Here is a 25253-nt window from a genome sequence, read left to right as displayed (position 1 = left end):
AATAATAAATGAACACTGCCTCCATATATTCCACCAAATCCCATTCTGCACATCTATCAGTCTTTCTCCTTCAAGAACCAAAAAAGCAACAAACTTTGAAACTTTTAAGTTGAACCCAAAATAAGGAAGAGTTAACTGCTCAAGAAAAGTATCTTGTAAATTCAATTCAATGAACTTTTTATAACAACTTCAAGTTTCCATTAGTTGGGTAGAAGAAAGAAGCAGTTGTGGTGGCGCAAAAATGTCTACAAAAGCGGTTGTGCTCACCGTAGAAGATGATAAGCAATTAGGATGCATGAATGGACTTTTTAAGATCTTTGACCGGCGGTTACTTCTTGGTCAACGCCGCCATGGCCAAAACCAGAAGAGGCTACCTCCAGGTATCACTATACTTTATTGTGCCTGTATATATATACCATACTTATTCTAATGAAATTACTATTACTATTACTATTATCTGCCAATAAATAGTTGCAAATAATGTTAGGACAGTAACATGTTTCATAAAACAATCATATAGACTTGCAAAATACTCTTGACAACAATAAGTTAACAAACATATGAAACTGCTTTTAAGATTCATGCACTAGTTTATACTCCCTCCGTCCCCAAAAAAAAGGTCCCCCAACAAAATAATTTAAGATATGTTGGTGAATTGTCCACGACCCTCCATTTAATAACTATCCTAATTAAGTTAACTTTTCAAGTAAAGTAACTAACCAATGAAATAAATTAAGAGTTTCCATATCTATCTCCTTGGATTGATTGTTATATATAAAAACTTTTCCTTTTCCATTTACAAAAAAGGTAAACTTGGTACTTTGGTGACTTTTTAGTTATATTTCGAGTAAGAGAGAGTTATTTTGGGACAAATATAAATAGTAATGAAGAATTTTGTGTGACGGAGGGAGTATGATTTTAAGAAGTTTATTGCAAAAACTGAGATATTCATGAGTTCACAAGTTTACATAAACCACTACAAGCAGTATTCGTAAGTGATATATTAATCTTATGTTAACCATTTTCTGTAGGTCAAAGTAACAATGGTGAAAAAGAGATTAAGAATCCATCAGAGCAGGCCAAGGTAAAAACCAGTAAATTGTGTTCTTTATATGCAGTAACATTACAAGTACAGTAGTTTAAAAACAAGTTATTTGAAGGAATACTAACCCGTTTACGGTTTGTTTACAGGTAAAAGCCCCAAAGGTGGTCATGAAAGATGAAAACAGAGTCTCGGTTGAATTACCAAGAAACTCGTTTTTTCCAACCAGCTCGTCCACTGCCACGTCATCTTTATTTTGTAGCAAAAAAATTCAAAAAAGTTTATCCTCTTCTTCCGAAAGTGTCGTCTTCGAGCCATCTCCATCTCCATTTTTACCCAAGAAACAACCAGGTTTGTTTACGCCATCACCTGATATCAGGGATGTAGTGAAGGATTCCATGACCCGGGAACCTCGTGTGGTAACGATTAAAAAAGTAGCGCAAGAAGAACGAGTGGGACCCGCAATGAAACATATTGATTCGCCAAGACCATTCCCACACCAAAAACTAGTTCAATATGATGAAAAAGACCGAAATGATCGAAACCTTACTAAGGTTCGGGAAATTCAATGGGGAGCCAAGAAAATAAAAGATATACAACGATTCTCGTGTGATGGACGGGAATCACGGTATCAGTTAAAATCCAATATGAAGATTAGAGAGCTTCCAAGGTTGTCATTGGATAGCAGACAAGGCTGTAGAAATAGTTCCACTGACGATCCGTTAAATATTAGACGATCATCGTCAAGTGTTGTGGCAAGACTGATGGGTTTGGAAGCTCTAACGACCACCATTGACGAAAATCAGACTATGAAAGCTAAAAGTGAAGAATCCGTGTTAACGTTAACACCACGAAAAGACGAGAAAATAAAGCGTGATTGCTCGTCTGTTTCCCCACGAGTTAGAAATAACTCTGTTTCACTTCAAAGGGGGGTCAAAGTCAGTCGTGTAATTACAAGAATACCCCTGGAAACAGCTCCATGGAAACAGGAAGGTGGAGGTCTGGGCCCACAAAAGCCGCCAGCAAAAACTGATATGGCTTCCCGCTCTATTTATGGTGAGATAGAGAAACGGTTAACCGAACATGAGTATAAAACGACAGGGAAGGATCTACGGGCTCTTAAGCAGATTCTAGAAGCAATGCAGAAAACAAAGAGCAAGTTAGAGAACAAAGAAATTGATTTTGACGATATTACCATTGATGATAAGCAGAGCCAAAAAAGTGACCAACCGGTTTCACCAATTGTTAATGTCATTAGTCCTCGAAAAGTTAAACATTCAGTTAGTAGAAACCGGTTCAAAGAAACGAATCCAAAAGAGAGGAAGACAACCAGTAGACCACGGTCAACTTCAAGCTTCTCGGAACATTCTGGTAGCGTGAGCCCGAGATTGCAGAGATCAAAGCCCAAGATAATTGTCCAATCATCTGATTTGAGCAGGCCCAAGAAGCAACCCAGTATACAACGAACTCAATTTGGGTCAACAACCAGAACCCAAAAGGCAAAACCCGTGGATCCACTGCGGGACAGTATTGAAAAGAGAATATCAAGTCAACAGATTCATATTGAAGAAAGGTTGATTGAAGAAAAGTCAACAGTTGACCAAGCCAAACATACCACGGAACAACCAAGTCCTGTCTCTGTTCTTGACGCATTCTACACGGAAGACGCACCGTCTCCTGTAAAGAAGAAATCTAGTGCTTTTAGTGGTACATTACCCAAACACGACATTTCGATATCTAATTTCTAATACCGCTATATACTGATAAATATAAGTTATACTAATGAACATTTTTGCATCTTGTTTATTTCAGACGATGAGAAGTTACACTTTGAAGAAGCACACAATCAATATTCAGAGTTCAATAGCTTGAAACTAGAAAGCATAAAGCACTTGGTTCAACAAATTGAATTACTGAACACCAACATTGAAGATTTTACAGTCGATCAATTGAAAATTTCTCACTTTGAGAGTGAGATTGAAGATGACAGATACGTAGAAGATATACTTACGGCCTCGGGATGCTTAAAAGATCTGAACCGGACCACCAATATAGTCCAGATTCATCCAACCGGTGGCTTGATTAACCCTGAGTTGTTTCATGTTCTGGAGAAAGCCAAAGGATACACAGATATTGAATACAACAAAAAGAATATGAGTTCAAAACTCAGAAGAAAGTTGGTATTTGATACCGTGAATGACTTTCTTGGGCAGAAATTAGCTACATTAGGTCCTTTTGGGCCACGTAAAGGCGGGATTTTGAATGGAGAAAAACTGATGAAAGAAATGTGCTCGGAAATAAAGTGCCTTCAAAATAACTCAGAGATATGCGTATGTGATGAAGATGATGAAGTTTTAAACATCATAAATGAAGATGTGAATAAGAGATCACAAGATTGGGACGAGTACTATTACCAGGTTCCGGGTATAGTCTTAGATATAGAGTGTATGATTTTTCGAGATTTGGTTGACGAGGTGGTGAACGGTCAGGTTACCGATCTGCAAGATTGGCCAGCGAGGCGACATTGTAGGCAATTGTTCCCAATGTAGACAAGTAGACAACAATAGATTAGTGAAAGCATGTATCTGCAAAGAAAAAGGTCGTTCGACCGCATATAAAGTATAATACAAAACTAACTGCTCTTATGTTCATTTGGTTTCTAGACTTGTTTTTACATATTTTTACATATACAAGTCGAACGGAAATGCACTAGCATAGTCCAAACTTTTGGCAAGTTAGAGAGCTGAATTTATGGTCAATACATAAACATAAGATCTTACAAGACATTTATGACATAAAGTAGAATAATGTAATATCGATATCAAGTTAACCTCAGTTTGTTGGCCAATCCCCCTGTTATATTTGACAGCTTATATATAAAATAATGTTCTACTAATAAAGTAATGATGCCAGAGTCCAATTAAGATTTTTCTTAAACTGTAAAGTTTGCAAAAGATTAAAAAAAGTTTTCGGCATTTTTTTTTTTCTTTTGGCGAAAAACAGGGAATTGGATTAACCAAGTTCTTCAACAATGTTGAAGAAGACAATTAAGAGGAAAATAACTTACCGACAGAGGCCGCAAACAATAGTTTGGACTGTCAACAAAGCACTGAGAAGATATTATGAAACTACTAGAGAGTCTTGAAAAAATGCATCAACAATCTTCTTTAAGCACCTTGAATAAAAGACCTTTGTTTGTTAAGCCAAACATGAGTTTGATGGGTGTAGCATAACTTGGAAATCGAAGCCCATAAAAACCTTCAATTTAATTTAATGAACCATTGATTCCATACATGAACGATTTTCATTGAAACTGCCTCATTCCTAGCAAACCAAATTGGACCATATAGTACATGGCCTAACAAGACACCAAAACTTTCTGTTTTAAAACCCATCTCTTGGTTTCAATCATCAAAAAATTCATCAAGAGAATATGAAATAATCCATTGTAATCCCTACCATCTAAATAGACTTGCTCATAAGATAACCAATCACAATGTCGTAATAGATGGTCCACTGATTTGGGGAGTTTGTCACACTAAACGCAGCTTATATGTTGGTTATCTAGAACATTATTTAAAACTAAGAGTTTGTTTGCGGCCATGAATTATTAACCAAATGAATTTTTGAACTTTCAATAGAATTTTATTCTTCCATATGGAAGTGGCCCAAACAGGGGTCGGGTCAAGAGATAAAGATACTATGATAGAGGACGCCTCGTGCACAGAATAGTCACTTTTGATTGAAGATTTTCAAATTATTGAATCTTATCGAGAGACATCATCATTCACATTGCTCAGATTATTTTGTAAGGACTCAAGCTCATAACTTTCATACAAAGCCACCGGGCTTTGAAGAGGAAAGGACCAAATAACTTGAGGTTAAAAGAAAGCAGGTACAACCCTGAGAGATTGTTTCTTACAGATATATCTTCAACCCGTATGTCATTCCCGAAAGAACTTAGTGACCAACTTCCGCATATTCAAACCCAATAACTTTCAGAGGCCTAACACCTCGAACAATCTTCCTGCTGTAAACTTCAAATATCCCGCCATATTTGGGAGTTTCTTGAAGAGTGCAGCAAATAGTGATGTTGTCTATCAGGACATTAGTGGTGAAAGGTGTTTTACGTTGGCTATCCGTTTCCAATGCAGGTAATCAACACAGGTAAAAGATGATTACGTTATGCATCCACGGGTCAAAATCAGATAAAAATATTTGCGTGAATTTTTACACAAAAAGATATAGCGTGCGATCATGAGACACCAAAAATGGAAAATCCAGCAACTTTCATGTCACAATTAAATTACTAACAAGCTAGTGGATGAGTAGTCCCTGACTTATAAAGTTCTAAGCACATCAATCAAGTTTGGATGACATTTAAACAAGTGTTTAATATGGGTTAGTTCTTGGTTATCTTATCACAAGGGAAAGAAATAAAACAAGGCATGAAAAGTAAAAATCGCAATTTAAAAGAATCATCATTGTCTAAAACTCATTATGGAACTACATAACATACCTCTAAAACACACGTTAGTAGGAACTAATTCCTTGTAACAAACAAATGCATCAGACACCAACTACTCTTGAACTGGCCCCTGATTCCAAACTAGTATACAATACAAGCACTAAGTTAGTGTACCTAATTTACAACTCCGTCATTCGGCATGTATTCCATTTTCCGATGACTCATTCACAATATTCTCTTTTCTGTCTTTCTTGTCATCCATCGAGTCATCATTCTCAAACGAAGACATACGTTTTGCACTTCCTATTTTGCTATGTCTATCTTTGGTAGCTAAGTATTTTTTGCATGTGTTAAACTTAAACCGCACTGCTGGTCTTTTTTCTGCAGCAACCTTTTTGACCCGTTCATCATTAGTATCAAGATCATTGCTTTTAATATCTTGAAATACCGGAACACATGTACCCAGTGCAGATACATCTTTTGCTGGTAACCTAACATTTTGTGCAACGTCATCTTCCACAAATCTAGCAGGAAAACAAACCAAAGCAACATCCTTCTCCCCATATTCTAGAACGGGTGTAAGAAATGGATTGCACGCACCATTAACCCCCAATTCGACCACAGGTAACTGAAACCCGTTGCGAATTGACGGTTGTTCCGTTTTCAACGCTGGTGGCTCAATAACCTTCTGATCTTGGTCAATATTTATTTCTGTGGTTTCGTCTACACTAGGTGAAATTGGGATAGCAAAAGTCTTGGGATCAGGGAAACATGGTAACCAAGGGGGGATATTATCCGCTCGGGGTGTCTCTCCAGCACAAGAAAAAGTCAAAGTTGACTCCCGTTCCTTAATTACAGGAAAACGAGGTGCCGAATACGCGAATCCTACTTCTTCAGATACATTAACATACTGAGAGATCTCTTTAATAACCCCGGACTCCGACAAACAACGACCGATATCAGAAGCACCAACAAACCCCTGTGAAAGTCCCAAATCTTGCAGCCCATGAATTATATCAAACACATTACTCTCAGTCCTACCAGCAAAATTCGCATAAAAATTTGATTTCTTGCCAACATCCTGAATATACTTGCACATTACGTCCGATAAAACGTCACCTGCAGACTGCTGAAACCCGTGTAACCCGACAGTTTCACATATCTGAGCTACCGCAATTGCGGCAAGCGAACGTGCAAATTCATTATTCTTACTTCTCTTTCTCAAAGTACCTCTTGAACTCTCTCCACCACTTCCTCCATCATTCATGTTATCAACTTCATATCACTTCAATTCAAACATACTAACAAGAAAAAAACCCTAATTTCTTGAATCAGCTAACAAAAACCCTAACTCATAAATTGTACGTATAGATGAGGGTTTCCACGAGTAAGCTGCAATATGAGATTGTTTTCAAACGCTTTAATAAACTGAATTTGAAAGGAGTGGCAGCTTATGGTAATGAATGAAGATCGATCGATCGGGTCGAATAATATATCGATTGAAGCCCGATCGGAAAAAGATGACCCGAGGGTTTACAGTGGAAGACAGTCCGTACTTTTGGTTTTATACGGAAAGAACACCGAGAGAGGGGTGGGAATTGATATTTCCAATTTTACTTTTTCCACTTGAAATTTCTAAAATATCATTAATGATAAACTTACATAATTTTTTTAAAACTTTTTACTCACCTAGTATAATTTATGGAGGGGTATTTTAAGGAAACAGGATGAAATAATGGTGGAAGAAGTAAATGGAATATTGAAAATATCATCTCCCAGAGTTAATATATTTTTGGCAAAATTGCTTAAATAGTCTATGTGATATCACTTTTTAACTCATTTCGTCCCTCACTTTTATTAACTGCACAATTAGTCCTTAATGTCGTTATTTATTTTTAATTACATTCTTATCCATAACAAAAGTTAACGAATTGTTAATGAAAATTACTGATAACAAGTAACTGGAGTTACGCACACATTCAACACTGGTTTAAGATTCTTATTTAGTGGAATACATCACCGCCATATATTCTTCCACTATTAGTCAAGTACAAAAGAAACAATTTCATTATAGAAGTTTTATGGCATTGAAATGTATGTAACAAACACTTGTATGTGGTAGTTAGTGACGTGATGATCTTTGACTCATTCTCTCTTTACCATTTAGTATAGGTGACAATATGGGTTGGTGTGACGCCCCGTATAAAATTATCGTGTACGATTCGTCAACAACAGGATCTTTACACGGTCAAATACTATATGATGTTTGAAAACCAGTTTGCATTCATAAAAAGATAGCGTTTTATAAAAGATAACGTGACACAGAGGTCATCACAAAGCCGTTATTCATATAACATAAGTTTGAATGCAAAATAAAAGTTTAATAATTGAGACATCTCTAAGTAATGCAGCAGAAATCTAACACAGCAGGTCCTTAACAGAAAATCAATAACACCAAGACAGCAAGTCTAACAGCGGAAGCAACAAACCTCTAAGCACCTGAGAAAACATGCTTAAAAACGTCAACAATAATGTTGGTGAGCTATAGTTTAAGTTGTAACAGTAATGTAAGATTGACCACGAGATTTCAATGTTTCAAAGTAGTAAGAAAAGTAAATGTTTAACTGTGGGCACATGGTAACTAGACTTAACGTAAATATAAATATCACCCCCTAAAAGTACACCTGGCGAGTGCGTATGTCCTCGAAGTATTAAGCACCCGTTAAATGCTAGCGCGACTAGCCCGAGTGGGGATGTCAAACCCTATGGATCCATATCTAATATTCGCGTTCACCGGTTCAAAAACCAATGATTAAACGTTACCGTGCTAAGGAGAATCTTTATGCCGTTATATAATCCACACATATGTAAAGTTTAAGTACTCGTGTCAAGTAAGTAAAACATAAAAAGCGCATGTATTCTCAGTCCCAAAAATAGTATAAGTAAAAAGGGAAACTATAACTCACAGTGATAAAAGCGGTAAAGTCGGTAATGAAAGTATGCAAGTAGTATGAAACGACCCGTCAAAGTACACTTGACGACCATCGTTATCTTGGTCCCACAGCTTAATCATAACTCTATATGAATTTGATAAATAACTTTGCATTCTTTATTTAAAAATGATTTCCTATAAAAAAAACCTACCAAAATATGTAAGTTTAGAAAAAAACATACATTATTACTTAACCAAAAGTTGACCAAAACAAGTCAACAACATCCACTATTAAATGTATCAAAATAGAATGCAAGTTAATGTTTAATAAAAGCTGCCATCATAAATATGCAGACTCTCTAAGCACAGCGGAAACAATCAATTATGAACCTGAGAATAAAACATGCGAGTAACTGTCAACAAAAATGTTGAGTGAATTATAGGTTTAATATTGCAAACAATATTTAATGTAAACTATAAAAATTTATGTTTAAAAACATAAAAACTCCTTTTTGGACCACATAATTATATGCTAGAAAACATATAAAAACATTATTCCATTTACCGTGAGCCACCTGGTAACCACTTAACCATTTATTTACCCTTGCCAAACACAATAAATAATATGCACCGAACAAGTGTATCTTCAACTAAATACGAAGTACTAAACATTCCGATTATAAATTGCTAGCGCGACTAGCTCGAAATGGGGTTGTCAAACCAGGTAGATCTATCCGTAGGATTCGCGTTCACCAGTAGAAACCAGTGATTACAGTTACCAGACTAGGAAATATTTTTGTTCAACTCACAATGAATAATTTAAACCAACTTCCACTTGTGTCCAAAATATAAATAAATTGCATGTATTCTCATCCCAAAAGATTTAAAATAGAAAAATGGGAGTATAGCTCACCTTAAAGCAAATGAAGTAACCACACAAAAATGCGAACAGCAAACGAAGTAAAGTGATCAGGAATGATCACAACGCCGACCTATAAATAAATCAGGTCGATATAACTAACTAACTTAGGTCAAGTCTTAGTATGATAGCTATTGTACATGTTGCAAGTAGACATAGAACAATACTCAACATGCATCGGTTTGATCGGAACAGCGTACGGACACACACTTTCTATTTTTAGAAAGTTTCTATTTTTAGCAGGTTTCCATTTTTGGAAAGTTTCTATTTTAGGAAAGTTTCTATTTTAGGAAAGTTTCTATTTTTTGGAAAGTTTCCAAATTTAGAAAGTTTCCATATTTAGAAAGTTTCCATATTTAGAAAGTTTCTATTTTAAGAAAGTTTTTAAGTTAGAAAAGTTTCCTTAATTAGAAAGTCAACAAAAGTCAACCGAAAGTCAAAGTCAACCGAAAGTCAACTCAAAAGTCAACCTTGGTCAAACATAGTCAGCATTAATTTTAAAAGTATAAGTTGTAATAATAATATAAGTTATAATGTTAATTAAAGTTAAATATGTATAATTATGTCATAACATAAGTTTAATTAAATTAAAATGAATTATTAAAGTTAACATAATTTAAATGATATAATTAATATAACATAATTATTTAATTAATTAATTAAATATTAATTATAATATAAGTATTATTAATTAATAATAAATTTTAAATCATATCATAAGTATTATTAATTAATAATGAATTATTAATCATACCATAAGTTTCTAATTATAATTATTAAATCATAAGTACTTAATAATTAAATTATAATTAAATAATAACTAAACCTTATAATAATTAAATAATTAATTAATCCTTATTATAAGTCTTATAATAATAATCTCATAATATAAGTTTAATACTTATCATAAGTATTTTCCATTAATAATAAAAGTATTATTAATCATAAGTTTAATTAAAATGTTAATTAAATCATAAGTAATAATTAAATGATATAATAAATATATATCATAAGTCTTAAATTATAATAATTACTTTTTATATCATAAGTAATTTAATAATAATAAAAATCATTATTTATATCATAAGTCATAATTAATAACCATAAGTTTTAATTAAAAGTTCATCGGGTCATAACTTGAGCCCCGAGAATCGGTTTTCGGCGAGTCTTATATATATCTTCGCCTAACCAACCCACCCGACACATTAGTGTGCTCAAGAACTCTCCAAGAACAGCAAACAAGTCATGACTTACAGCCATAAATCAACTTGTAGCTTTAATCCGTTCAAAAACATGTTTTAGTCATACCGGGTGATCCGTGGCTCGGATTTCGATGACCCGAACATGAAAGTTCATCTTATCATAAATCCTAACACACTAGTACACCCTAAAGACTCCAAATATGATCACAAAGTCGGACCATACCTGTACCAATTCGTTTTCACAATTTAATTTCAATAAAACACCATTTTAATCATATCTAGAGCTCCGAAAATCGAAATGACATGAATCCGGAGTCTATATGTGACGATCACTCCAAATCCATATGGATGAACACGTCATTCATTGATTTCATTTCGAGGTATTTGACCTCTATATGATACGTTTTGTAAACATTGCATTCTTTTGAAAAGGCACACCATAAATGAATATTTAAATCAAAGGTTTTCGACATCTGATGATTTCTACATATAGACAATCACCATAAATAATAGTTTACAACAGTATTTCTGTTGACAATGCAGTCAAAATAAGATACATGGTGATGATTTGGTGAATGCAACGTCTCCTTGAAAAATATGTCATGTAAGACTTCATGCACATAGCTTGTTTAACATCTAAGCAAACAGCGGAAGACTTCTAGGAAACCTGAGAATAAACATGCTAACAAGTGTCAACACAAAGGTTGGTGAGTTCATAGTTTTAATGTTGCACATAATCTGTATATAAAGGTGGATCACAAGATTTCAGTTGTTCAATCCAGAAACGTTTATCAAAATATTCTACGAAATTGAGCACCCTGGTAACTAAACTTAACGTATATATAATTTGTACCCTTTGTATAATCATCTTAATAATACACGCAAACCAACGTGTACGCTTCTCAAATAGCATACGTCCGTTAAAAGGCTAGTGCTCTAGCTCGGACGGGGATATCAAGCCCTATGGATCCATATACTACTACTCGCGCCCACCAGTTCTTATAACTAACAGTTACTAGTTACCAAAGCTAAGGGATTTTCGGTTCAAACTCAGTGTAGAATTTAGTATGTACTTGTATCCATTGTGTTTAAAATAAAGTGCATGTATTCTCAGCCCAAAAATATATATTGTAAAAGTAATTAAAAAGGGATCTATAAACTCACCTTAGCAGCACATAAAGTTGTTCATCGTAATGTGATCGAAACTCAGAATATCAAATAATCGTAGATCTCAACCTAGAGAACATATGTTGGTCAATAAATGTCTATCAAGCTAGGTCAGGTCATAGTGTATCATAATCCTAATGCTCGGGATCGACATACAAAAGTTTATCAAAAGTCATTTCAAAAAGTCATTTTTGACAATAGTTCAACAAAACGAGACGTACCTTGTATAAGGATTCATTTACTCGGTTGGTAATATTCAAAAATCCATTTTATCAATCTCGTAAACAAGTTGTTTAAATCTTAATTGCAGATTCAAAAGCAATTTTAATTAACGTCAGTCATAATTCAGTTGATCATATCTTTTAATCCGTTCATCGAAACTATTCGGTGTCTAAATGAAAAGTTACTGATTTTTCGCCAGCTTTCCAAAAACATGTATATTATATACCTTTTACCAGTAATATTTGTATTTAATTCGGGATTCATTATAAACTGTTTAACGACAAAATTTAGCATACAAACATGTATAAATATATATACTCGAGCACTAGACATGTATACACTATTAATATATAAAAGATAAAATATGAGTGCTTACGTATCAGTATTGAGATTCAATATTGTAGGAAAGTACGTAGACGTAACGGAGATAATAAACACTAGATTTGATTCACAAATATACCCCCGAACATTACCCTTAACCTCTTGGCAATAACCCATAATCTCCTTAGCTCTATCCCGCTCGAAAACATATTTTGAAAGTGACACGCTCATGACCTCGTCGTAGTATTTTATGTATAAATAATAATACTCATACTACTAATAATAATATTAGGAATAATAATAATAATAATAATAATAATAATAATAATAATAATAATAATAATAATAATAATAATAATAATAATAATAATAATAATAATATAAATATATATATAGATCAGAGAGATAGTTTGATGAAAATATGAAATGAATTCGGCACCAAACTTCGCATTTTAAAGTACTTGGCCTACAATCTCAGCTCATGCGATCGCATAAGAAGAGTATGGGGAACTCATGCGATCGCATGAGGTCCCTGTCCAGCTCAAAATGTGGTTTGTTACTTTGTTTGTCGACATATTAATTTAATATATATATAATATATTTAATTTATATAATTAATTATATATTATATTAAATTCACATGCATAGTTGACTTGTAATTTTCATTCCGATAAGTCATACGTCGTCACTCGACTTATGTCCCGGTTCCGGTTTTTCGAACGTCCTATCGTATACTAAGAAAACTTGTACTTTACGTTTCGTGAATCGTACCTTTGTCAAAATATAGTCTTAAATCATCCATAAACTATACCACTGTAGCAATTCACTGTAGTAAAGTCAATTTCACTGTAGCAAATAGTGATTTTCGAAAACACTGTAGCATTTTGGGTACTGTAGCAATTTGAAAATGTTACTATCGTTTACTAAATAACTTGAAATTATATATATGTATATATCTTTTTAATATACATAAATCAGTTTTTAAATACACATTGGAAGTTATTTATAAATAAATTTTAATAATAAATATTTCAACCTATCATATATATTCAAATAGATATTTAAACCAATAAGTTTAATGTACGGTATCAAATAATTAATACATTGTTACCTTTTCAAGTTATAGTATATATGTATCTATTTACATATAATTGTTCGCGAATCGTCGAAAACAACCGAAGGGTATTTAAATATATAAAAGTAGTTCAAAAATTTTGAGATTCAGTTTTACAGACTTTGCTTATCGTGTCGGAAATGTTAATCATACAAAGATTAAGTTTAAATTTGGTCAGAAATTTTCGGGTCATCACACTATAATTAATGTCTTGATGAGAGGAACTTATCTAAATACTTTAATTTCACTTTTATAACAGTTAAGTTTACAGAAATGATCAAAAATGCTGCTGTCCCAAATTAATCAAACCGAAAACATGAATTAACGAGCATTTCTACGCATAATATCAACAATACAATAACACACAAGTACTATAGCATCAACAAATAATCAAAACCAGTAAAAATAAATGAAAATTAAAAAGCTAGGGTTCATGTTCATACCCAAATCAAAAATCAAGAAGAAGAGGCTTAAAGATCGTGAGATAAGACACCCGAATATGTAAACAACCTTTAGAAATGATGAAGAATTGTATGTTGATGATGAAAAATGAAAATGATGATTATTAAGGTGTAAAAGTCGGCCATGGTGAGAGGAGAGGGAAAAATAAAATAATTTTTAGGTTAAATGAATGATTAGTGAGCAATTTAGGTCAAGGAATCACAAGGTTGCAAAATTTGACACTTCACCCCCTCCCATGGGGAGTTTTGGCCGACCCAACACAAAGGGGTGGGCTCCCTTAGCCCATGTTGAAGTGTAGTGTGAAAACAAGTGGCCCGAAAGCCCGAACGGATCCCGATTCGCGAAAACACAGCTACGCGATTGAATCTTCGGAGAGATAACATATACGCGACAAATAAAATATATAAACACTATGTATAATCATATGACATCAAAATATCATATTTAAAATAATTTGGATTTAAAAATCCCAAAATTCTGACCGTTGGTTTGAAACCAAAAAGATTCGCCAGATAGAAATCCACGATACGTATAAACGTATAACTTAAAATATGAATACAAATATTCACATAACACATAATAATTAATATATTATTACAAAAAATAATAATATATGTCATAGAAATGATGTGGCACGAATAACAGTTAACGGTCGTTAAATAATTAATGGCAAAAGATAACGAAAAAAGTAGGGTCGTTACAGTACCTTCCCGTTACGGAAATTTCGTCCCGAAATTTAAGCAGGTGCAGGGGTTGACTCAGCATCTGGGAACAAATGCGGGTACTTCTGCTTCATCTGATCTTCACGCTCCCAAGTGAACTCGGGACCGCGTCTGGTGTTCCATCTAACCTGGACAATAGGAATTCGGCTCTACTTGAGAGTCTTAACCTCTCGGTCCATAATTTCAATAGGTTCCTCAATAAAATGAAGTTGCTTATCAACATGAAGTTCCTCCAGAGGAATTGTCTTATCGGCCTCGGCCAAACACTTCTTTAAATTCGATACATGAAAAACATCGTGAACAGCACTGAGTTCTTGTGGCAATTTCAAACGATAAGCCACTGGTCCAACTCTCTCAATAATCTTAAACGGTCCAACAAAACGAGGACTCAACTTTCCCTTTTTACCAAAACGTACCACATCCTTCCAAGGTGATACCTTCAACATAACACGATCACCGACCTGAAATTCAATATCGTTCCTTCTTTTATCGGCATAACTCTTTTGCTGACTTCTGGCAGTTCTCAATCTTTCCTTAATCTGTACGATCTTTTCGGTAGTCTCGTGAATAATTTCTGGACCTGTGAGTTGAGCATCCCCAACCTCATTCCAACATACAGGAGACCTACACTTTCTACATTATAGAGCTTCAAACGTTGCGACTTTAATACTTGCGTGATAACTGTTGTTATAAGAAAATTCAGCCAACAACAAGTATCTATCCCAACCATTACCAAAATCAATTACGCATGCCCTCAACATGTCTTCCAATGTTTGGATGGTCCTTTCACTCTGACCATCTGACTGTGGATGATAAGCGGTGCTCATATCCAATTTAGTTCCCAAAGCATCTTGTAAGGACCGTCAAAACCTCGATGTAAATCGACTGTCTCGGTCCGAAATAGTCGATACGGGAACACCATGTCTCGAAACAATCTCCTTCAAATACAAACGAGTAATCTCCTTCATTGAATCTGTTTCCTTAATTGGCAAGAAATGAGTTGACTTAGTGAGTCGGTCAATAATCACCCAAATGATATCATAACCACCCACAACTCTCGGTAACTTCGTAATAAAGTCCATCGTAATACCTTCCCACTTTCACTTGGGAATTTCAGGTTGCACCAGAAGTTCTGGATGGTTTTTGATGCTAAGCTTTGACCTTAGCACAGGTCAAACACTTAGCCACATAAGTAGCCACATCAGCTTTCAAGTTGGGCCACCAGTACAGCTCCTTAAGATCGTGATACATCTTTCCTGAACCAGGATGAATAGAGTACCTAGACTTATGAGCCTCATGCCCACATCTAACACAAGTTGTTGCAATTCACCAAATTTCGGAACCCAAAGGCATCCCGCAAAATACCGAGTGCCATCGGTTTGTACCTCAACTATTTACTCAAGCCTCTGACCTTCCCGTTACGAAATTCTCCTCCTGCAAGGCTTCTTGTTATGCCTCAAGAATCTGCCTAGCGAGGTTAGTTCGAATTGTCATATTCAAGGCTCTAAACCTACGAGGTTCAACTCTCTCTTTTCGAATCAAAGCATCAGCCACGACATTGGCTTTTTTTGGAATGGCTAAAGGAGTTCACAATCATAATCGTTTAACAATTCAACCTATCTTCGCTACCTCATATTCCAGATCAAAGGTATGTTGAAGACTTTTGTGGTCAGTGTACACTGTACCTTTGACCCCATATGGATAATGTCTCCAAAACTTAAGCGCAAACACAACAGCTCCCAATTCCAAATCATGGGTTGTATAATTCTGCTCGTGGATCTTCAACTGACGTGACGCATAAGCAATGACTTTCTTTTGTTACATCAAAACACAACCAAAGCCCTGACGCGAAGCATCACAATAAACGACAGATAACAAAATCATCATTACCCTCAGGTAGTGATAATATCGATGCAGAAGTTAACTTCTCCTTTAGAGTTTGGAAAGCAGACTCTTGTTCACTCTTTCACTCGTACTTCTTCCCCTTATACGTTAAAGCAGTCAGAGGTTTCGCTACTCGTGAAAAATCTTGAATGAACCTTCTATAATAGCCTGCCAAACCCAGAAACTGACGAATTTGAGTAGGATTCTTCGGAGCCCCAATCTTGGCAGGATCAACTTGGATTCCCTGTTTACTAACAACATGTCCCAGGAATTGAACTTCTCTTAACCAGAATGCACACTCAGAAAACTTAGCATACAGTTCTTCTTTTCTTAACAAATCCAGCACAAACTTCAAATGCTCTTCGTGCTCTTGATCACTCTTGGAATAGATAAGAATATCATTGATGAAAACGATAACGAACTTGTCCAGATAAGGACTACACAAATGGTTCATGAGGTCCATGAACACTGCAGGTGTGTTAGTCAATCCGAACGGCATAACCAGAAATTCGTAGTGACCATAAGGGGTACGGAAAGTGGTTTTCGGAATATCAGTTTCTTTAACGCGCAATTGGTGATAACCAGAACGAAGATCAATCTTAGAATAAACGGATGAACCTTGAAATTGATCGAACAGATCATCAATTCTCGGAAGAAGGTAACGATTCTTAACTGTAAGCTTGTTCAACTCGCGATAATCAATACACCATCGGAACGAACCACCTTTCTTCTTAACAAACAAAATAGAAGCTCCCCAAGAGGAACGTATAAGGACGAATGAGGTATAGTTGCAGCCAACAAAGGAAGAAATATAGAGAGTAACCATATCGGTGGTAACGATGTTTAAGATAATTCCTTCAAAGGGAATAACGAGGATCATGAACTTCAAAGTAAATTTTCATTATATTTCCGAAAGGAAGACGTGCAAAAGGTGTGATCTTTCAACGACAGTGAACTTCCTCGCACAATGAGCGAGTCAATCTAGGATTCATCCCTATTCTTCAATTTATATGCGGATGAAAGGAAACGTGAATCGTGGACTATAAAGAATAGTCAACTCCAGGTGAGATGAATCTCCAAAAATTATTTCGTGCACCTCAAAGTATTGAATCCTAGGATTGATGTTTACGAGGGTGTTGCGGTTGACAGCGAATATTGAGAGTAGAAACTCCTCAAATGGTCTAGTGTAATATACATCCATGATACCCACTATAACAACAGTTGGGGTACAAACCCACCTAGCACCTTTTCTACAATAGGGTGACCACTGAGTGTACCCCAGAAAATTGATTTATCGGTCCACGTTTTGGCCATGTACAACCATAAGAGGGAAAATTTTATGAGCGCAAAGACTTTCCAACAAATTTTATAAAACCGGCATCCAAAGTGGTGTAAGAGTTTCTATCAATGAACTTAATGGTAAGTTTCATCCTTAAACGGAGGATGAGAAGAACTGTGATCCAAACACTCTGTAGAGTAATACGAAAATTTGATAAAATCAATCAAAGAAGTTTTGACAAAGCTTTAAACGTTTGATGTGACAACATAAAAGGAACGAAGTTCTTAGTAAATTTAGAAGTATGTACAACGTGTACTATTTTATATAAAACAAATTGACTTAGTCAAACAGCTCAATAAATGAGTGGTTTTAAAATAATTTTGAAGGTATGATTTTGTATATACTAGCCAAAATAGGTAAGGGTAAGTTTATTCATTTGATTTTACGTATATGATTTTATAAATTGCATACGTGACAGAATATTCCATTACCTCTATTCACCCAAAAATCTCGTGAGGACCGAACAAATAAACAAATGTGTAAAAATTTTGATAACCATAGTATTCGCATTTCAGAGGTTGTAAGTTAAAGTAAGATCATGGAAGATCGAGTGAAAGACTTGAATCGTCTTGACTATTATGAAAACTAACGAATTAAATGTCATTTTGACTATTATCTGGACATAAGTCCTTGGGCCAAAACTGTTCCCGAGCGAAGCTCTTGCTAACAAGCGAGTTATGAAGGATAGAGCATGAGATAGATAATCTGGTTAAAACGAGCTTCTCGTATATCAACAAATAAGATAATGAATATTTTCCCTACCCATGTAATACATCGGAATTTCTGAATGAGTAGTGTAAAAATTTTCTTTGACTCGCTTTCTATTCCTCATGTCACAATATTGGGACTTCTTTATGAATTAACGTAATATAATCACGTTAGCCTGACGCCATTATATTTCACTAATTCATAGTTCCATTCTAATAGCACTACATGAGGTCAGGACACGCGATCAACCTCGAATTTCCACACAATTTCTCTAAAACGATTTCTTAAACAATGTGCTAAGTATAGCACAAGAGACAAAAATATCAAAAGTAATGAATAGGAGTAACGATGACATAAAAATGTCTTCGAAGTACCAAGAATCTCTAAAAGTCAAGAATGACGTTTTTCGGTTCAAAAACCAAAGCACATAGGCACAACAGCACAAAGGTACGTAATATAACAAGAATGTTATATACCTAAACATAATAGCTGACATTGAAATGCCGAGCATTTAGAAGTCAAGAATGACATCTCGCGTAATATAACTCAAATGTTATATACATAACCATAATATATGACATAGAAATGTCGAGAATTTTAGAAGTCAGGAATGACATCCCTCGGTTTCACTACCCGAGGTGTTCTTATAAGGATAAGTTCGCATGAGTCGGAGAATACGTTTAAATCGGAATGGGAGTTCCTCCCGGATTCAGAATATAATAGAGATGTATGTATGATAATAATATACATACCAATACGATACAAATAATCATATATAATAATATATTATAGGCCGGGCTGTAGACTAGACTCACTAATGCACCCTATTGACTTGGGTAACGATATCAATGCAGCCTAATTCCCTACAACCAACGCTCTGATACCAACTGAAACGACCCGTCAAAGTACACTTGACGACCATCGTTATCTTGGTCCCACAGCTTGATCATAACTCTATATGAATTTGATAAATAACTTTGCATTCTTTATTTAAAAATGATTTCCTATAAAGGAAACCTACCAAAATATGTAAGTTTAGAAAAATCATACATTATTACTTAACCAAAAGTTGACCAAAACAAGTCAACAACATCCACTATTAAATGTATCAAAATAGAATGCAAGTTAATGTTTAATAAAAGCTGTCATCATAAATATGCAGACTCTCTAAGCACAACGGAAGCAATCAATCATGAACCTGAGAATAAAACATGCGAGTAACTGTCAACAAAAATGTTGAGTGAATTATAGGTTTAATATTGCAAACAATATTTAATGTAAACTATAAAAATTTATGTTTGAAAACATAAAAACTTCTTTTTGGACCACATAATTATATGCTAGAAAACATATAAAAACATTATTCCATTTACCGTGAGCCACCTGGTAACCATTTAACCATTTATTTACCCTTGCCAAACACAATAAATAATATACACCGAACAAGTGTATCTTCAACTAAATACGAAGTACTAAACATTTCGATTATAAATTGCTAGCGCGACTAGCTCGAAATGGGGTTGTCAAACCCGATAGATCTATCCGTAGGATTCGCGTTCACCAGTAGAAACCAGTGATTACAGTTACCAGACTAGAGAATATTTTTGTTCAACTCACAATGAATAATTTAAACCAACTTCCACTTGTGTCCAAAATATAAATAAATTGCATGTATTCTCATCCCAAAAGATTTAAAATAGAAAAATGGGACTATAACTCACCTTAAAGCAAATGAAGTAACCACACAAAAATGCGAACAGCAAACGAAGTAAAGTGATCAGGAATGATCACAACGCTGACCTATAAATAAATCAGGTCGATATAAATAACTAACTTAGGTCAAGTCTTAGTATGATAGCTATTGTACATGTTACAAGTAGACATAGAACAATACTCAACATGCATCGGTTTGATCGGAACAGCGTACGGACACACACTTTCTATTTTTAGAAAATTTCTATTTTTAGCAGGTTTCCATTTTTTGAAAGTTTCTATTTTAGAAAAGTTTCTATTTTAGGAAAGTTTTTATTTTAAGAAAGTTTCTATTTTTTTGGAAAGTTTCCAAATTTAGAAAGTTTCCATATTTAGAAAGTTTCCATATTTAGAAAGTTTCTATTTTTAGAAAGTTTTTAAGTTAGGAAAGTTTCCTTAATTAGAAAGTCAACAAAAGTCAACCGAAAGTCAAAGTCAACCGAAAGTCAACTCAAAAGTCAACCTTGGTCAAACATAGTCAGCATTAATTTTAAAAGTATAAGTTGTAATAATAATATAAGTTATAATGTTAATTAAAGTTAAATATGTATAATTATGTCATAACATAAGTTTAATTAAATTAAAATGAATTATTAAAGTTAACATAAGTTTAAATGATATAATTAATATAACATAAGTTTAAAAAGCTAGGGTTCATGTTCATACCCAAATCAAAAATCAAGAAGAAGAGGCTTAAAAATCGTGAGATAAGACACCCGAATATGTAAACAACCTTTAGAAATGATGAAGAATTGTATGTTGATGATGCAAACTGAAAATGATGATTATTAAGGTGTAAAAGTCGGCCATGGTGAGAGGAGAGGGAAAAAGAAAATAATTTTTAGGTTAAATGAATGATTAGTGAGCAATTTAGGTCAAGGAATCACAAGGTTGTAAAATTTGACACTTCACCCCCTCCCATGGGGAGTTTTGGCTGACCCAACACAAAGGGGTGGGCTCCCTTAGCCCATGTTGAAGTGTAGTGTGAAAACAAGTGGCCCGAAGCCCGAACGGATCCCGATTCGCGAAAACACAGCTACGCGATTGAATCTTCGGAGAGATAACATATACGCGACAAATAAAATATATAAACACTATGTATAATCATATGACATCAAAATATCATATTTAAAATAATTTGGATTTAAAAATTCCAAAATTCTGACCGTTGGTTTGAAACCGAAAAGATTCGCCGGATAGAAATCCACGATACGTAGAAACGTATAACTTAAAATATGAATACAAATATTCACATAACACATAATAATTAATATATTATTACAAAAATAATAATATAGGTCATAGAAATGATGTGGCACGAATAACAGTTAACGGTCGTTAAATAATTAACGGCAAAAGATAACGGAAAAAGTAGGGTCGTTACATAGTAAGTTGGTCCGAAAGGTCGTCAACCTAAATCAAATGTTACTAGGTCAGTATGTTGTCCTTATAAGTTCTAATAGTGCATAAAATAAGGTTAAGTGTTATCATCATCATCATTGTAAAAGCTAAGTAAGTTTAACAAGTATAGAGATCGAAATAATAGGCTGACTTGGATCAGCTGCTACGACCTCTACGTAAATCGAAAAGATGCATAGTCAGTGGCTATGGCTCCGTATGTGAGTCCTCTAACTGCTGACCAATTTTCAGAACCTAACTCGTCTTCGTTTGACCGTGACAACAGTTTAAGTTCGAGTAGGTCAGAAATTTCAGCACAACGTTACAAGGGCGTAGTGACTTTCGGAGGGCCATAAATCCTAAACTGTAACTCGGATTAAGATGAGGCTTAAGTGGAAAATCATCTACTCGAACTGAAATAACTGAAAATCAACTTTACAGTAGCCCAAGTTACTGATCAGATCCCTAAAAACAGTAAACAAGTGCTCCGGTGGGGTTCTTGGTGCTTGATGCTCATCACGGTTCTCATCCTTGATGCTTGTAGCTTCAAGTGTATAAATCATTGATGGGTTAGCATCACCTTGACCAAGATTCTACCATCAACACACAATATGTTAAGACCAAGTAAGAACACAACTCATTTAAGAGTCTTAGATGGATGATGAACCAAGGTTACATCATATCCTTAGTCTTAACACAAATAAAAGTCCTATTTACAAACAAAGTTACAAACTTTACTTCAATCAAACAAGTATTAACACAATCTAAATCAAATGAAGTGATGGAACCCTAAGCTAGAGAGCTTGGATCCTTTTCACACAAGTTATAAGGTCACAAAGCTAGAAAGCTTGAACCTTTAGTGTTCTTGAAGAACTTGAAGTATAAAGTTTAGATCTTTAAGTTATATGAAGACCATAAACACAAGTTTTGATCTTTATAACAAAATAATGAGATCATAAGTTAGAAAAATTAGATCCAACAAAAAGATATGAAGATTCAAGCTAGAAAGTTTGCATCTTGGTTGTTCTTGAAGATCTTGAAGCATAAAGCTTGGATCTTTAAGTTACAAGAAGATTACAAACAAAAGTTTGAATCTTTACAACAAAATAACAAGATTAAAGCTAAAAAGATGTAGATCTATAAAGTAGGTGATGATTCAAAGCTAGAAAGCTTGAATCTTCCATGTTCTTGAAGGATTCATGCTTGAATCTACAAGATGTAATCAAGATCAAAGCTAAAAAGCTTGATCTTTTAAAGAATGATGATGATCACGAAAAGGAAAGGAGAAGAAGAAGAAGAAAAATCAAAAACTTACAAGTTTTAGAGTAAGTAAGACTAGAAAGGAAATAAGAGAGTAGGTGTGTGTGAAATACAAATGAGAGCAAGTGTTAAATGGATGGAATAAGGGTGGTATTTATAGGAAATGAGGGTGGAGGAGGCCATTAGAGTCGTAGGTTTTGGTAGGGGGGGGGGGGGGGTACAAGATTTACTTTTTGGTTAATGGTTGTCTAAAGTAAGTGCTTATGTTGGGATCTCATGTAACATTAAGGATAATACTTGACACAAATGCTAGCATGTTCCCTCTAATAAATGGTCATTTGTCTTACTTATTATTGGGTCACTAGTAATTAATAAATAGACTAAATAAATGGGCTACTAGCTAGAGTAGGGTGGGCTTAAGTCCAACAAGGTAGAAAGTCCAACAAGACTAACTAGTAAGCATAATTAAATTACTACGCGTAATTAAGCATCCAAAAACTCAAGTAATTATTATTATAAAATAATAATTAATATTTCGTAGTCATAATATTCCGATTACGACAAAAGTTAAACGTGTGCGTGGTTCGCAGTTTGTTCGTAACGTCAAGTGACACTAACGGTCAATAAGGCTTCCGGTGATCAAGTTAAGTATCCTACGTACTCTAAGGCACATTTTAACATATAAATGAAAGTAAACCATGTATATAAAGGTTCCAGAGTATAAAGTAGCACAGTACGCACAAATACGCAGTTTCGCAAAAACACAAGGCACAAAATCAAGTCGAATAAGTCGGGTCGTTACATTACCCACCTGTTAATGGAAATTTCATCCCGAAATTTGAGGAATGACTAAGAGTGGTACCGTATTTAATTAAGAAGTAGCGTATTAAAGTTTCGTGAGACTCGTAGGCTCAGAAGTGAGTTATTTACCTTGAAGGGTACTTCGGCGTATAAAAGTAAGAATAGGTATATGCCATTAATTAAGTCTCTTGTCCTAAGAGATCAACAAGTTGATTTCGTTTCTTGCTAAAATGAATATGTCATCCGAATATATATACCCACAAAAGGAAATATGATGTTTTTAGCCCTACAGGCATCTTCAGTAAGCCGGATGCATGAAATACATCATGAATGTTTCTAAACTTACCTAAAACATTGAGCGCTTGTGTCATAATACAAAGCTGATAGATAGAATAGAAAACATGATGATCACAACATATTACGTGTGAACTTATCCTTGGATGGAATGAAATCACAGTTCCATATTGTAACTTCATCCATTCAGTTACATGTTGAAGTTATGGTTATTATTAACTAGAACAACATAAAGTTGCAATCAACGAAGGAAGAAATATGTGGAGTATCCACATCAGTGCCGTAAATGTTTTAAGCAGTCACCTTCCAAGAGGATAACGAGATTCATAGATTCCTAAAGTATCTTACACTACAATTTCAAAAGAAAATCGCACGAAAGGTGTGGTCCTTGAACCAGAGTGAACTCTTCGAGTGGATTGATCCGAATTTATCCTTATACTTATGGGGATGCGCGGATGAGAGGATATGTGAATCCTTGGTCATAAAGAACGGTTTACTCTAAGTGAAAAGAATCTCAAAAACGATTCCTTGTACCTCAACCTACTGATTCATATAGATGACGTTTAACAGAGTGTTTCGATTTAGCCGTGAAACATTGAGAGTAGAAATCCGCCTAGTGCCTTTCCTACGATAGGGTGACCACTGAGTGTTTCCCAGAAAACTTGATTTATCGGCCCGCATTTTTGCCATGTCTCCTTAAAAGGAACATTTCATGAGCGCAAAGACTTCTTAACAAATTTTATAAAACTACCACCCAAGGTGGCTCAAGAGTTTTTAACAAAGATTTTAATAGTAAGCTTTATCCCCAACGGAGGGCGAGAAGAAGCTTGATCCATACATGGTGTAGTCTAATACGAAAACCTTCAATAAAATCAACCAAGGGAGTTTTGAAAAACCTTTAAACGTTTGATATGATAACATAAACGGAACGAAGTTCTTAGTAAATTCAGAAGTATGTACAACGTGTACCATTTTGCACAAACTATTTGACTTAAGTTAAACAACTTAATAAAGGAGCGACTTTTAAATATCTTGAAGGTATAACTTAGTATGTACTAACCCAAAATAAGTAAGGGTAAATTTATTCATATATGATCTTATAAATTGCATAAGTGATAGAAAAGTTTTTAGTACTTTCATTTGTCCATAAATCTCGTGAGGACTGCACAAATAAGCAACGTGTAAAATCAACGTGTAATTTTTTTTGATAAACATAGTTTTTCGTATTTCAGAGGTTACGATTTGA

General features: G+C 34.6%; 2 protein-coding genes across 2 annotated transcripts; one reads left to right on the top strand and one right to left on the bottom strand.

Annotated features, from left to right (window-relative positions):
* The first annotated feature begins 241 nt into the window (after positions 1-241).
* On the top strand, positions 242-3625 carry LOC139863654 (protein LONGIFOLIA 1-like). Its single transcript, XM_071852264.1, has 5 exons — positions 242-380; positions 1032-1084; positions 1192-1925; positions 1986-2749; positions 2855-3625. The coding sequence occupies exons 1-5, from the start codon at positions 242-244 to the stop codon at positions 3589-3591; spliced, it is 2427 nt and encodes an 808-aa protein (XP_071708365.1). The 3' UTR covers positions 3592-3625.
* A 2075-nt stretch (positions 3626-5700) lies between these two features.
* Positions 5701-7065, bottom strand: LOC139863653 (uncharacterized). The gene has a single exon (XM_071852263.1). The coding sequence runs from the start codon at positions 6775-6777 to the stop codon at positions 5701-5703; it is 1077 nt and encodes a 358-aa protein (XP_071708364.1). The 5' UTR covers positions 6778-7065.
* Positions 7066-25253: the final 18188 nt, after the last annotated feature.

This window comes from Rutidosis leptorrhynchoides, chromosome 8 (genome assembly GCF_046630445.1).
Source record: "Rutidosis leptorrhynchoides isolate AG116_Rl617_1_P2 chromosome 8, CSIRO_AGI_Rlap_v1, whole genome shotgun sequence".
NCBI classification, from domain to species: Eukaryota; Viridiplantae; Streptophyta; class Magnoliopsida; order Asterales; family Asteraceae; genus Rutidosis; species Rutidosis leptorrhynchoides.
The sequence above is the reverse complement of the archived record's forward strand: the minus strand, read 5'-3'. Positions and strand labels throughout refer to the sequence as shown.

Bases quoted from the DNA above. Each gene is read 5' to 3' on its own strand.
- LOC139863653 (XM_071852263.1), bottom strand. From the start codon at position 6,777: ATGAATGATGGAGGAAGTGGTGGAGAGAGTTCAAGAGGTACTTTGAGA.
- LOC139863654 (XM_071852264.1), top strand. From the start codon at position 242: ATGTCTACAAAAGCGGTTGTGCTCACCGTAGAAGATGATAAGCAATTA. The intron at 1,085-1,191 runs GTAAAAACCAGT...GTTTGTTTACAG, and splicing joins ATCCATCAGAGCAGGCCAAG to GTAAAAGCCCCAAAGGTGGT. The intron at 2,750-2,854 runs GTACATTACCCA...TGTTTATTTCAG, and splicing joins GAAATCTAGTGCTTTTAGTG to ACGATGAGAAGTTACACTTT.